Source organism: Saccopteryx leptura, chromosome 2 (assembly GCF_036850995.1).
Source record: "Saccopteryx leptura isolate mSacLep1 chromosome 2, mSacLep1_pri_phased_curated, whole genome shotgun sequence".
Taxonomy (NCBI): Eukaryota; Metazoa; Chordata; class Mammalia; order Chiroptera; family Emballonuridae; genus Saccopteryx; species Saccopteryx leptura.
In genome coordinates, this window is record NC_089504.1 from 141,025,101 (window position 1) to 141,040,424 (window position 15,324).

Genomic DNA, 15,324 nt, shown 5'->3' on the forward strand with positions numbered 1-15,324 from the left:
TGGGTAAATATACTTGCATAGAAAAAATCCAAAACCACATATAGAGGTCAATTAAAGAAAGGCAGGAGGCAATGAGTTAGTAGACCAAGCTACAAAGTGAAGTGGACAAAGAGTGTCTGAAAAACAAAACAAAACTGAGTATGTAATGATAAGGTGACCAATCGTCCAACTTTAGGGAGGACAGTCCTTTTTTTGTAAGTTCCGTCCTCCCTTGAAAACTGTCTCCTACATGTCCTCCTTTTTGATACTGGAATACTAATCTGTAAATGTCCATATTCAATCAATGCAGAGTTGATCCATTGCGTGTGATGTAACGTATTTGTATCTAAATGAGTATTTTTTCTTATATTTATTATTAAAAATCAATAGACATGTAAGCATAATTACAATATAAAATATTATAAATATTTTTATTATGCATTTATCATATTATAGTGTATTATTGTTGCAATGAATAAAATGTTTCTTTTATTTACAATATTGTTTTCTTCAATTTATTTTTGTCCTCCTTTTCATTGTAAAAAAGTTGGTCACCTTAGTAATGAACAAAATAAACTAATAAAATAGAAACAAACTGATAGATACTGAGAACAAACAGATTGAGAGCTGGGTAAAAAAGGTGAAGGGATTAAGCAAAGAAAAAAAATCCTCTAAGACATAGACAATGGGATGGTGATTACAAGACAGAAAGGGGGGTTGGGCTAGGTACCAGAGGGTAAAGAGGGCATAAATAGTGATGGAAGGAGATTTGACTTGGGTGAACACACAATACAGTGTGTACAAATGATGTATTATAGAAATGTATGCCTGAAACCTATATAATTTTATTAACCTATGACACTCTAATAAATTCAATTAAAAATAAATAAAATGATATTAAAAATTGAAAGAAAACAATTCAATAAATCAGTGTTGAATGAAATGGAAAAATTTTGTCAGCAAATCACAAAATTTGTAATTCTTTTATATGGTTTATTCAAGGATGATTTAATAGGTACCTAAATTTATAATGTTGATCTGGCATTAATACAAAAGTCACAAGAGCAATTAATACTGAGAATTACTGTCCATAGGAATATTATAAGTAATATCTCAATTAAATAAAGTGATTTTTAATCTTATTTCTGTGATATCTGCAAACCTTATTAACATTCTTCAACAAATATTTATTGACCATATATAATATTCCAAGCATTAAAATGGATATTAGAAATGTAAAGACGAGTAAGACAGCTACTGCTTCCACTCAAGGTCTGGTGCAGTCGAGAGACAATTATAAAGTGGGAATGCACCAGATGTACTGCGAACACAGAGAAGGAAGACCCAGACTCCGGAGAGAAGGCAGGAAGAAGGTGGACTCACAAGCACATTTTATATGTGCTTGGTGAGGATTGACTTGTCATGAAAAATGAGTAAAAGTTTGAAAGGTATATAAGCAATATTATTGCTCAGATCGATTGAGCACTTAATGTGTATTGTTTTAAATATTCTACATGTATTAACTTACAACAATCTGACGAAGTCAATGTTATCATTATTTCCACTTGACAGATGAGGAAACAGAGACAGAGGTTAAGAAACTTGATCAAGTTCACATAATATGTAATAAATACTGGAACAAGAATTTAATTTTAGGCACTCTGACTCCAGAATCCACACCTAAAGGCTTTTTATTTTAACTTAAAAACAAGTACTGTATGTTACATATAGACAGAAAAAGAGGAATTACAATTGATAGTGTAAAAATGAAAGGGTATTAACAACAATACACTTGGAATTGCTGTCCTTTGTTTTATTATACTCCTTGCAATTTTTAATAAAGAAAAGATATATATATATATATAACCAAGGTACTATTTTTTCTTTAAAATAACAATTTCTCAGTCACTCAGATCTCACAATCCAGTTAGAATAAAGACTATATCTCCTGTGAATGCCAAGATTTGTCATTCCCTTGCTTAGCATTTGACTCAGAAAAAAAAAGTTGGTTAGTGAAGTCTTAACACTAGTTTCTTTTTACTAATAACCTTTACACATAGTAGTCACTGTATATCTTGATGATATGATATATGATGTGACACATCATACGAAATTACTTTATATATGACATGTGTGTGTGATAGTTAGTCTGATAATGTTATGTCTCAGAAAATCTGTTTATATCTCATAGGAATTCCCACCAAAGGCAAAACCCAAATCCAGATCTATGGAAAGAGAGCTTGCAAAAGAGCTTGCAAGAGCTAATAGAGGCCCTGGAATTTTGCCCTTTACGAGATTCATGGTGGGCCAGCAGTCATAGAAGATATATTTCCAAAACACTAATTATACATGGTAATTTACATTTTGCTTGATTTCCACATATCTTATTTTAATCAACTTGACAACAAGAAATGCAAGTACCTCTTTGTATGATGACATAATTCTTTCAATAGCATCAGCTCCAGAGGCCAATAAATTTCGAGCAGTGGTAAAGGCTTCTGTCCGTTCACTAACCATAGCTTGTTTTAGGCCATCCTCTAAATATAAAATCAAATTACAAAACTACTTAATTTTTTTAAGTAATTAAATAGTTTTTGTATACAGATGAAATTGTGTAAATTTTTCAGTAGTAAAAGCAACTTCGTAGACAGTTAATGAATTATTGAAAATGTAGTAATTATACTAGATTTTATTTAAATTTCCATTTTGTTTTATTATTTTTCTAGATGAATAGTTAAAACAATTAAATTGATAGGAATTAAGGCTTTTCATTAAGCATTCTTCCAACCCTTTCCTAATTCAACTCCCTGCCCCTATGGTAGTTATGCAATAAAACACTATTAATTTGGTCAATAAAATCCAACTAACTATAATATAAGCAAATATTTCTAGTGTGGTTCCTTTAATAGAAATGATAATTAGCTGACTTTCAAAATTTAGCCTCTGTCTACTTGTTTCAATTAACCTTTACCTTATAATATAGCAGCTCCCCAAACATGCAATATTCTGTTTACCCTTGGATAGTTGCATATGTGATTCCTTCTGACTTTAATATTTCATTCTTTTTTGCCTAGTTCTTTCTTCAAGAATTAATTCTTTAATACAGGTTTCAATGGAAACTCCTGTTTAGCTTTTCTAATTGACTATAAGTTCCTTAAGGGTGAAGAATGTGTGTTTTATTCTTTATTACTAGCACTCAGAAGAGTGGCTAGCACATAATACTCCTTAATGTCTACTAAATGTATGCATGTATGTATGTATGTATGTATGTATGAACATCCCAAGTTACTGTTAATGCAATATTATGGTTAAGAGTGAGGAGTCAGACTACATTTTAATACAGGCTCTCCTACTTATTGGCAGGTACTAAGTAAGGTATGTAGAGCAAGCCATTTTCCCTTTCCATTCCTATTTTCTCATGTGTAAATGAGAAAAACAATAAGGCTAAAGGGTTGTTGTGAGGTTTAAAGGTGAAATACAAAACCACTGATTTAAAGCACTTATAGGCCATGGAAGTGTTAGCCTACTCCATGGCCTATAAGTGCTTTAAATCGGTGGTTTTCAACCACTGGTCCAAACCAAGGGTAGAAAACCACTGCTTCAAATGTTAGCTGTTATTATTTTCTCTAGTTGTTATTGCATATCTACTCAATTTAGTCTGATTCTTCAAAATATTCTTCTCTACAGGTCATTACTTTAATCTTTCCATCAATTTGGTTCTCTATCTGATCCTTCTATAGATTATCTAAAAAGTTCTAAATTATATACTGTAAATTAATTAAGACATTAAAATGATAAGACATCTGTAGGCCCACTTTAATATTTATTTTTCTCTGATTTATCTCAGTGGAAAGGTTCTTTTTCCTCCACAACAATACAATTATTTAACTTGTGCCCCACTATTACAACCAGATATTTTCACCCTTATTTGCTCGTAGACAGTTCAGCTGAGTTCAAAAGGGATCACTGTGTAAAATTCACTCAGCAGACATTTACTGGACACCTAGATGTGCAAGGAATTAGGTAGGGTGCTACAGGACATGCAAAAGTAAATATGCTTTTCAGACTCTCTCCTTAGGAAGAGTTTGGTAAGAGGGAGAAGTCAAGTTCCCAACTAACTATGCTGGGCAGCCTATGACGAGAGTTAATCTGAGGTATTTGAAAGAGGCAACAATCATTTCTTGCTGGAAGAGACAGGAAATCCTTCGTGGAGGTGGAAAGTGTGAGGGAGGCCTTGAAGACCACATATGATTTTAACGCATCACAAGTACAGCATGAACAATGGCACAGAGGGGAAATTTCAAGCAATGCCAACAGAATGATAAATAGCTTGGTCAAACGACAGTGTGGATCGGCGTTAGGCACTGATTTCATTTGAGTATCAGAAACATCCTGAGATCATGTGGCCTTTTATGATAATCCAATATGGTCTCTCCTGTTAAACACTACTCTAGCAAACTGTCATTATTTTCCTTGAAGTTAGTTTCCTCAAAGATTGGTGGGGTAGGCGGAATGGCTTTGAGTACCGGTATAATTGAGCAGTGAAAGACACGACTGAATAAACAGACTGGGAACAGAGTATAGATACTCTTAAACACATTGAAATGTGTGAAAATTTTAGACAAGTCACACCCACAAAAAAATTACCAAAGGATTCTCAGTAAACTAACAAAATAGCAAACTGCTGTATCAGTTAAAGCTCTAAGAATAGTATGAGCTCATAGAGAATCTGACTGATGACCAAAAATAATTGTAAGATTTTACGAATTTGAGGTAAAATAGGTGTGAATAGTAGCTTTCACTGACAGCCTCCATTAAAAAGAAAAAAACCCACTAGCACAGATGGACTTGGGCTTGATACTGCACGGCATTTTCCATGTTGCTTCTCAGATTAATGTTTACTGGGTTTTCTTCATGCTTCGAGCAACAAAATTACAAATTACTCTGGACAGATTTCATCTGACTTTATTCTATTGGTTGTTCCTTGGCAGGTGCTGAGGAAGCAGTGCCAGTAGTACGTTGTCATGCAGGCAATGGCATAGCCTCTAGGACGGGGCCAGATTGCTGAGTGCCTGAGAAACCAGGTCATGACCTAAAGCACTCACCTATTTTGTATCCTAAACACATGTTATTATTCTAAAAAATATCTTAAATATTTTCTCAAAAGTGTCTCACTTAAGGATTTAATATTTAATAGTATATCTGCTCATTTTACTGATACTATTTGGCTCTGCCTGTTAAGGTGTCTGGGATAATGTTTGGCAGGACGAACCTATAGGTAGCCCTACATAGAACTGCTTTTGATAAGAAAAGAAGAAACATGGCCTATAATATGAAAAAATTGAAATTATAGCTCCCAGGAAACTATTTCCTCACATAATTTCAGTTTTTATCTTAATACAAAGCAAAGGAAGGGGTAATGTCCTCTAAAATATATATAATGGAAACTCTATATCATTAAATATCTATGCTTTTTTAACCATTTAGTCCTATGATTAGCCAGTCTCAAATTAAGTGAAGTCCCTTAAAGAATAAGTTCCACAGTAGCTAATATAAAAGCAGTATGGTGAAGGGGAAAAAAAGCAATATTTTAGGAATTATAGAATGTCTTCTAGCCTTAGTGCTTCCACCAACCACCTGTATAACTGTTCGCAAATCCGGGGCTCCAGACTAGATGACCTATAAGGTCCTCTTGTGATGTGAAAATGGCATAATTCCATATGCAATTTTGTAATGTGAATTTAAATATAACATAATCCTGTCCTTACCATAGATTCACTTAAAGTTGTAGGTTGATTGTATAACAAGTCTACTATTGAACTATTTTCCTTTCCTTCTTCTTTCCACAATTATGCAGGCTCTTCCTCCTATCTGCATTCTTACCTCTGACTTCCTAATCACTTTCAAATGCCTTACTCCTTTAATAATAACTATGCGAGCAAACATGTATTAAACATTTCCTAAGAGACAGGCATTGTTATAAGTTTTATGTATGTAACCTTCTTTAATCCTCCTAACTGCCCTGCTGTAATTTCCCCCATTTTAAAAATGAGAAAATGTAAATGCTAAAAGGTTACACTATTTGTCCTTAGATACAGCTTAATAAACAAAAAAGCCAGATTATGACTCCAGAGGCACATATGGCAAGAATAAGAATAAATATCAACAATTGCATCCACTTAAGTTCTTACTACTTGTCAGGGATGGTTTTATTTTTATTTTTTAATTTTTATTTTTTCATATTAAGCGAGATAGAGAGAAGCAGGCAGGCAGAGAGACAGATTCCCGCATGCACCTGACTGGGATCCACCAGGTCAGGCCCCTACAGAGCAATACTCTGCATATCTGGGGCTGCTGTTCCGTGGCTCAGCAACTGAGCTATTTCAGTGTTTGAGGCAGGGTTATGGAGCCATCCTCAGTGTCTAGGGCCAAATTGCTCAAACCATTTGAGCCATGGCTGTGGGAGGGGAAGAGAGAGAGAGACAAAGAGAGAGAAGAAGGAGAGGAGGGGTGGAGAAGCAGCTGGCCGCTTCTCCTGATTGTGCTGACTGGGAATTAAACCCAGGACTTCCACATGTTGCTGACACTCTACTGCTGAGAGAACTGGCCAGGGCTCCAAGGACTGTTTTAAAGCGCATGAATACAATACATATACTTTCATAACAATTCTTTAAGATATATATTGTTATCTTTATAGTTAAGATAGGAAAACTGAGGCATATAAAGTTTATGTAACTTTCTTAAGGATAAATACTATTAAACAGCAGAGTCACGACTGAAACAGTAACCTGCATCTTTATTCTTTTCTCTTTATCTTGTGTATTCTACTTTTCCTCCCTTTTCTCTTGCTATTTCTCTCTCATTCACCCATTTTTCTATCTTAAATATATTTAGTGTTATATACTTACTTCATCTCTAACATAAGGGGACAACTCAGGGTATAAGAGTAAATTAAGATCAAAGATTAGATTAGACTCTATGGTTTGCAATTCTAAGACCGAAAGCCTCAAAGATATATCATTATCTAAAAAAATGAAATAAATTACTTTGTTTGAGTAAAATGATATTAAGTCATTGTAGGTCAAATGTATTCTGTAAACACATACATATGAACATTAAAAGCATACCTATAGTAATCTTACAAATTACAAAAGATATTGGAACATACTCTCATGATAATGTTGCCATATGAACTCATTTTCTTCTTCTATGACATTCTTATATTGGTTTATTTTGTATAAAATAACAAAATAAAACAATATAAGCTTTCTTCTGTAAAGAAGCTTTAAGAATCACTTTGATCTAAAATCATAACACCTTGAGAGAGGCCGACCAGGTATGATCTGGGAAGCTAAGAATCACTTTGTTTCATTTGCATCAATGTTATTACTCTCATCTAAAATTTTAATGTTGGTTCTTTAATTTAATATGGTATTTTCAAAATTCATAGAATATATTTATATCTTATTACATCACCTACAGAAGAAGTAAGATTGTTATATTCTTTGCATACATTGTTTATGTCTTACTGATCTCTGTGGGGTTAATTTGTCACCATTAATAGATGCATTTTCTCTGCCCTGTGTTTACTCCAGGTTTTCTAATAAGACAGGTGCTTCCAAGGACTAATAGAACTACACCATAATCTTGTAATTGGGGTTGTTGTTAATATACATCATACATGAAACTTTAAAAATATCCATATACTTAGATTCACTATAAATATCTGATAATTTTGTCAAATTTCTTAGTAAAATTAATCTTAAAACCATAGGTTTTTAAGTGTCTTTTTTTCCTTTAATACTGTTGAAAAAGCAAGTTATTTTATTTCATTATGAAAGGATTAAGTCTAAAAATACTATTACTCACAATGTCCTTTCCAATATAAGCTTTTTAATGATATTTTTAATGAATATACTTTAAAAACATAAAAACAGATAAAATTCACTTTCCCAGTTTGTTGTGGAGTTGTGAAATATATTTGGTATAAGTATAGCACTTATCACAAGAGATTGACCAATCTAATTGCTTAAATGAACAATTTTAGGTTAATAATGACTCAAATTTGGCTTGTGTTTTTTGTAAGAATTGATTACAGTATTGAAGTACTGTTAAAATACAAAAGCATATGGTAATTTTTTACTTGTTTTTATTAGATACCTTCAAGCAAAATAGTGTGAATTGTTACATTATTTTTAGTGCTCTTCTGTTTTCTATGTCATGATTGTCACAATATATCAAGAATATCTATACCATGCTCTGTACTTTATAAACATTATTCTGTTAAATCCTTACAACAACCCTCTGAAGAAGCTTTTCTGATTCTTATTTTATAGATGAAGAAACTTCAATTAATAGGACTAAGATGTATACAGCCAGGTAGAGGGAAAGCCAAGAGTTGAGAAAAGCTCTGTCTCACTATAGAGCCTATGTTTTTGTTTAGCTCCTTCAACACTAAGGCCAATTTGGTCAAGAGGTTTTTCAAAGAGAAGATGGTATGTATTATTTTGCAGAAAGATCAGAAAATGATGCTTCTTTATTTAATTCCCCTCTGTCCCGACCCATTAAGTCCAACCTCCACTTCAGTCAAGTATTGCACAGTATTTTAATGCTGTCCTTTCTTACTTATTCCAAAAGATGAAAATATTGGTAAAAACTATGAAGATGGTGATAGGACAGAATTAAACACTTGTAACTTGAAAACCTCTTCTCCCACAATACCAGCAAATCATGCTACATAAGAGGTTACCTATATTACCTTCAAGTAGAGGAGACCCTGTATCATGACATGAAGCACTCTGTGACACAGTACTGGTTGCCTAACTTTTCAAATCAAATCAGGGCAGATCTAGTTAGAGAATATTTATAGATTAAATGCATTGGACATGCAGAACTGAAGTTGGCAAAGGGAAAAACTTGTATTATACTCTTTTTGAAGGTATCTTGTTTTGTTTTTAAATGTTAAACCAGAGAGCTATTTTATATTAGGCAGTATAATTAAAATTGCTCAAGTTCAACTCCCAGAAACACTGCATCAGAGAGCTCTGAAATAGTTTAGAACTGGAACATTTGAGCCACTTGTCTCCTTTTTTCACATTGTTTGTCTTATTATTGGATATTGCAAAGTCCTCCATTGTTTCTGAGTGTTAATAACTATAGAACAATGGCTACATACACAGTTTTACTCACACAAAAGCAAAAGTGATACCTTCAAGAGAAGTAATCTTAAAAATATATTTGAGATTAAGTATAAATGCCATTACCACCATCTGCAAAGCCAGTTGCAGTGATAATAGGTACAGCCACCATAATTAGTCCACTGCCGCTCCAAACATACTTCATCAAGAATTGCTCTAACATGATGTACCACAAACGTTTGGATAAAATGAGGTTCATCTGATCTGCTAAAGCTTTGTAACTTTTCTGGAGTTGCATCATTTCTACCTATAGAAAGAAAAAGAGTTAAGAATTAACTTAGCATGAGCTATCAAAATAAATATTGTATGCTTGAGGGTTTTTTTAAAGATAAGTTACATATTATTACATATTAGTTTGTTTTACTCAGTATTGTATTGTCTATAATTCTAACAACTATTAAATACATCTTAATATATATTATATTTATTCATCATTATTTAGTTTTATCACACTTGTAATATTAAAAAACATGATACTCAGTAAGTATTATGTTAAGTATAGAATATGCATGTGATTTGTAATCATGATTTTAAAATTATATGTATAAGATGTTAAAATCAAATGATATGCTATAAGACATGAATAAACAATGTTAGAAACTATCTTTCTTGATTGTACCAAAAATATCTGAAAATAAATACATGATACATGTATGTGTAATTAGACTCTAGATTTGAACTAACTCAATTTATTGGATTTTGTCTTAAATTCAAGAAGGCTACAGCATGCTATAATTTATATCACTGAGTAAAATGATTCAAGAAAACTGACACATCCCTATGACTAATGTAACATATGAGGCCAATCAAGTGGGAGTAGAAGTCCTAACTTTGCTATTAAATTTTTTTTGATAATTGATGCTTCAAAAATTAAATAATTCTGCTTGCTAATTAAAACATCATTTTCAACTTAATATTTTATTTGGCAAGTCATTTGTATTAAGATTTCAGATGCTTCACCTTAATAATTTCTGTCATATTTAATATTATAAAGTTACTTTCATGCACTGCAATTTTAGGTAATTAGGCTAACTATTTTGGGGATCTGCTTAATGTTGAAAATCTTAAATATTTAAAATAACACTCCAGAACTCCTTTTCTCCTCCTCATTTCTAATCTTAGCTTTTCTCAAAGCTAGACAAAATTTTATTTCACTGCTTCTTTTTATTCGTGTGAAAATATAGTGCTGAACATTAACTAAGAGTAATATTAACTAAGAGTAATGGAAGTGCCATTCGTAGACACATGCTACTGTATTTCTTAGAACTTAGGACACTCCATCATTGACCAGACATGAAAAATTGTTAAACTTGTCTTTCATATAAAAGCATGCTTCCCCCCCTCTTGTAAAATAATAAACAACAACAACGATAACGAAATACCATCCTAAACTTTCCATCTTAATAGAAATCTGTTTACTTAGTCTCCAAATATATATTTTCTTTTAATTCTGTAGAACAACCTACTAAGTTAGGACTTAAGTTTTTAAAAAATGCTTTAGAGATCATTCTGAGCATATTTGGGTAACTAGGGCTAGGTAGGCTGTTTCTGTTGTGTTTTTTTTTACAGTGCTGAACGTTTCATTCCCATGAAACTTCAGAAGAGTTTGCAATCTATAATTTTTTAACAGTTTGTCATTAAAACAGGGTAATGAGGCATATATTTTAATAAAGGTTTACATGTCACAGGAATCTAAAACCCTAAAGAAGTGGGTCTATCAATAGTACAACAGATGGTATCTAGCACTGAAGTGGCAGCTTGAATCGTCTCACATTTCACTCATCACCTTAATTTCTCTTACCTTATGTCCTCTGTAAAAGGCAATTTCTTCAACATTGGCTATAATTCTGGAGTGCACGTACCGTAAATAGCCTTTTCTATGAGCTTCTTCAGCCACTAGTTTACCAAATTTGGGGGAGCAGGCTTTTAACACTTTAGCAGTGGCATATACCACAAGCCCCGCTAACAGGGTGGGCCCAACGGGGCTCGCACCTCTGGATGTAGCAGTCTGGATGAGCGTATAGGAGGTCAGTATTACATCTAAAATAGGTTTGGTTAGGTTGGAATACAAGTGAGCCACAGATTGGGAGAACATCATAATATCTTCAGTAAGAGACTGGTCAGGGTTTGCCAGCCTCCCATCCATATTGATCACTTTATAATAAGTCTGATTTGCAAAATAGGTTCCATAGGCATGGTCTACGAGGCGGGTTCTGAAAGCCAAAGCCAATTTGCACTCCAGGTACCTTATTGCACTGTTGACAAAGGTGGCAGGGATGGCAATCATTAGCCACTTGATTAATTTGATGATGAAAGTCCGAGGCTTCTTTTCCACAATGCTTTTTACGATTTTTCCATCCAGACCAGCCACATAGATAGACAGAAATGTTCTTGAGATTAGAGCCACCGAGTGGAGGCAGAGCCACCCTGTTTCAGTGGTTACAAGTTTTGGAAAGAGGATTTTCCGAAGTTCTAGTAGCTGTCTGAAAAAATCTGCATTCACTCCAGGCGAAGGTTTTTTACAAGTAATCTCGGTGCAATGCAGTATTTCTCTGTTCTCTGCAGCCGGGTAAGCTTCTTTTTTCTTCCTGTGGCCAGTTTGCTTTAAATGCTTTCTGATGATGGGATAGAGGGTTTTCAGAGTGTATGCCGCAGCCACCAGGCAGGCAGCTCTTTTAGCAGCACTTGATCTGGTCCATTTCACTCGATCAGCTGCTGCATTTAGCATATGTATCATTTTCCCAGTTACCCAAACCGGCTTCGAAAAGAATTGTTTAAAAGATCATGCTCCGCGGGGATCCCCAGTAAATGTTTCAGAAAGTCCTACAGCGTTTCATACTCTGTAGCGCTTCTCCTCTTCTGTGTTTTTGTTTTTGTTTTTAATTTTGTTCTGCTCTGACAGATGCAGCAGAGCTCAGGCTCTCCCGCATCTACTGGGGATGATTCGATCAGAAGCTAAAGCTGCACCAAGCTGCCCCAAGCTCCTCCCTCTCAGACCCCTCATTGGCTGACAGGGCGGTGGGACCTTGGAATCTTCACTGCTTCCCTTTGAACCTTGAAAACGAGGAGAGAGCAAAACGAATTACAGCCTTAAACTGGAATTCGGAGAGTTAAATGTCTATTTTTGGAGAGGTCGAATCAGGGCAGCTGCTGGCAACAAAACCTGCCCTCGCTACTGAGCATGCTCAGCGTCACTTAGAAACCCACAGAAATTTCAGAACATACATCACTTCTCTAAGGTTTTAGTAGATACCACAAAGGGAAGAGCAAAAAGAGATTTTCAAAAGCTTATAAAACGGGAGGAGGGAGAAAGAACCAGAGAGTTGAGGGAGGAAAGACAAGAGGATCAATGGAATATGAATATGAAAGGCTATGGAATGAATCTGAAAGGGGGAGAGAAGAAAGTGACAAGTGGGAAGGGCACTGGAAAAAATACGTGACTCTGTTTTGCAGTCCCTTTCCCATCCATTTTAAATTTTTTTATACTGTCTCTGATTTTTATATGAAACCCAAGAACTTATCAGAAAAGTTGTAGTTGAGGGCATAATTTTGTAAATAAATAGGAGAAGTCTTCTGTATTATAGAAACTAATTCTTTGCTATACCTCCATCCCTGTTTACTTTTGCTTATAATAAAGGTCTCCCAGCCCATATCAGCTATTTTTAGCCATAGAGCTCTGATGCACTGGTATTTACTTACAAGGTGACTACTAAATAAATGAGAGCAGTTTCAATGTTTCCCTTCTACCACCCTCTTGCGTCCCTTCTTAATTAGAGGTATCTGACTTGATAATCAAATATAACCATTTGGGAATCCAACCCGAGTTAGAGAGTGGAAGTAGCTTCTCCAGGACCTTACTTCATTTTTCAAGAGTTCTTTCCCTTTTGCAAGCTTTTGTTTGTTTTGTTTAGGTTTACAGATAATCTATTGGCTACTTCCCATTTACATTTTAGTTATTTGATAACAACCAAGAGTGTTAAAAAAAAATCCTCTATATCCCTAATGTAGGACTTGAGCTGCTAAGTAGTGAAGCAAAATTCTGCATACTTAAAAGGAAATAAAGGGCATTTTTTAAAAGATAAGGATGAGTACATTCTTGAATATGTGAAAACATTTTGCTTCCTCAAACCCCCCAACACACACACACACACACACACACACACACACACACACACACACGTGTGTGTATATATAGAGAACCATCTATTTTTTATATGGATTATGAGCTAAAATAATTTTTACATTTTAAAATGGTTGAAAATACATCAAAAGAAGAACATTTTGTGACATGTAAAAATTTTGCAATGTCCATAAATAAAGTTTTATTGGAACACAGCCACACTCTTTTATTTACTTATTATCTATGACTTCCAATCCACAGTGGCAGAGTTGGGTAGAGGAAACAGAGCCTAAAATATTTACTATCTGGCTCTCTTCAGAAGTTTGTCAATCCCTGTTTTAGAATACACAACCTATCTCAGTATTGAATGATCTTCATCATTCAGTTTACTATGAATAAGGAACTATCCTCACTACTATAAGTAACAATATTCCTACACTTTAAAAACTCCTTTCCCATGTACCTATATTATTTCAAGAATCGTTACAGATCTTTTTTCATTTGTTTACATTCAACTCAACAGATTTACTAATACATGAGTGGCAAATTCATGCAAGTCTCTTTGTTAGCTTGCAGATTAGCAGCACAATCTGTTATTCCATTAAAACTTTCTAAGTCTATATGTAGAGTTCATAGTATCTTAGTAGTTTATTTCAAAATATTTTTAAAATTTATTTTTAATTGAATTTGTTGGGATGATATTGGTTAATAAAATTATATAGGTTTCAGTTGCACAATTTTATAATATAGCACCTGTATACTGTATTGTTTGCTTGTTTATTTATTTATTTTTAGTGTGTGTGTAGGGGGGAGAGGGACGGACAGACAGAAAAGTAGAGAAATGAAAAACATCGGGGTTTTTTTTGTTGCAGCATCTTAGTAGTTGTTCATTGATTGCTTTCTCATATGTGCCTTGACTGGGGGGCTCTAGTAGAGCCAGTGACCCCTTGCTCCAGCCAGCAACCTTGGGCTCAAGCCAGTGACCATGGAATCATGTCTATGATCCCACACTCAAGCCAGAGACCCCATGCTTAAGCTGGTAAACCCTTGCTCAAGCCAGCTGAACCTGCTCTCAAGCTGGCAACCTTGGTGCTTCGAACCTGGGTCCTCAGCATCCCTGGCTGATGTTCTATCCACTGTGGCACGACTTGATCGGGCTGTATATTGTATTGTGTGTTTACCAACCTGAGTCATCTCCTTTCATCATCATTTATCCCCCCTTTACCCTCTACAACTGCCCTCTTACCCCCGTCCCTATTAGAATCGCCATAATCTTATATTCCTAATCTCAGGCTTTTCATGTAACAAAATAAAGTATCTTTTATTTATACATTTTAAGGCTTTATGTTACATTTCCTGACTGTGATAGGACAGGTGGAGGGTCAGGGTAAACTTAACTAGGGATGATAGGAAGATATTCAGTGTACGGCCAGTCGTTGCCGCCATCACAGCCAGGCACATGCAGGTTCACATTAGATTCAGAGAGATGGTAGAGAAACAGCAGAGCCGAAAACTGGCTGGGCCTTCTTTTTATTCTAGCCTCGCACCTGGCCGGTGAGTAAACATAAACACACTGGGTACCAAAACCCACTCATTCAGTGCTCACAAAAGCTACTGACACATCTGGGTTTTCCTAGAATCAAAGGCTCTCACTACCTCAGCCACCTCTGTTTCCCATCTGCACACCTTCTCCTCTCTGCACAAACTGGCTTCTCCTTCAGCACTCGGCCATCTTGGCTGCTTCTCCTCTCCTTCTTCTTCTCTTAAAACTTTTTGGAGCCCTGGCCGGTTGGCTCAGTGGTAGAGTGTTGGCCTGGCGTGTGGAAGTCCCGGGTTCGATTCCCGGCCAGGGCACACAGGAGAAGCGCTCATCTGCTTCTCCAGCCCTCCCCCTCTCCTTCCTCTCTGTCTCTCTCTTCCCCTCCTGCAGCGGAGGCTCCATTGGAGCAAAGATGGCCCGGGCACTGGGGATGGCTCCTTGGCCTCTGCCCCAGGCGCTAGAGTGGCTCTGGTCGCAACAGAGCGACG

At 35.2% G+C, this 15,324-nt stretch overlaps 1 protein-coding gene across 1 annotated transcript in view; it reads right to left on the reverse strand.

Moving 5' to 3' along the window:
- ABCD2 (ATP binding cassette subfamily D member 2) overlaps positions 1 to 12,094 on the reverse strand; it is a 59,198-nt gene extending 47,104 nt beyond the window's left edge. The window contains exons 1-3 of the mRNA XM_066368962.1: positions 10,978 to 12,094; positions 9,243 to 9,423; positions 2,401 to 2,516 (exon numbers count right to left, since the gene is read on the reverse strand). Coding sequence (XP_066225059.1) covers positions 2,401 to 2,516; positions 9,243 to 9,423; positions 10,978 to 11,913 — 1,233 coding nt within the window. The 5' untranslated portion in view covers positions 11,914 to 12,094. The remainder of the gene's footprint in view (positions 1 to 2,400; positions 2,517 to 9,242; positions 9,424 to 10,977) is intronic.
- Between the last annotated feature and the right edge of the window lie 3,230 nt (positions 12,095 to 15,324).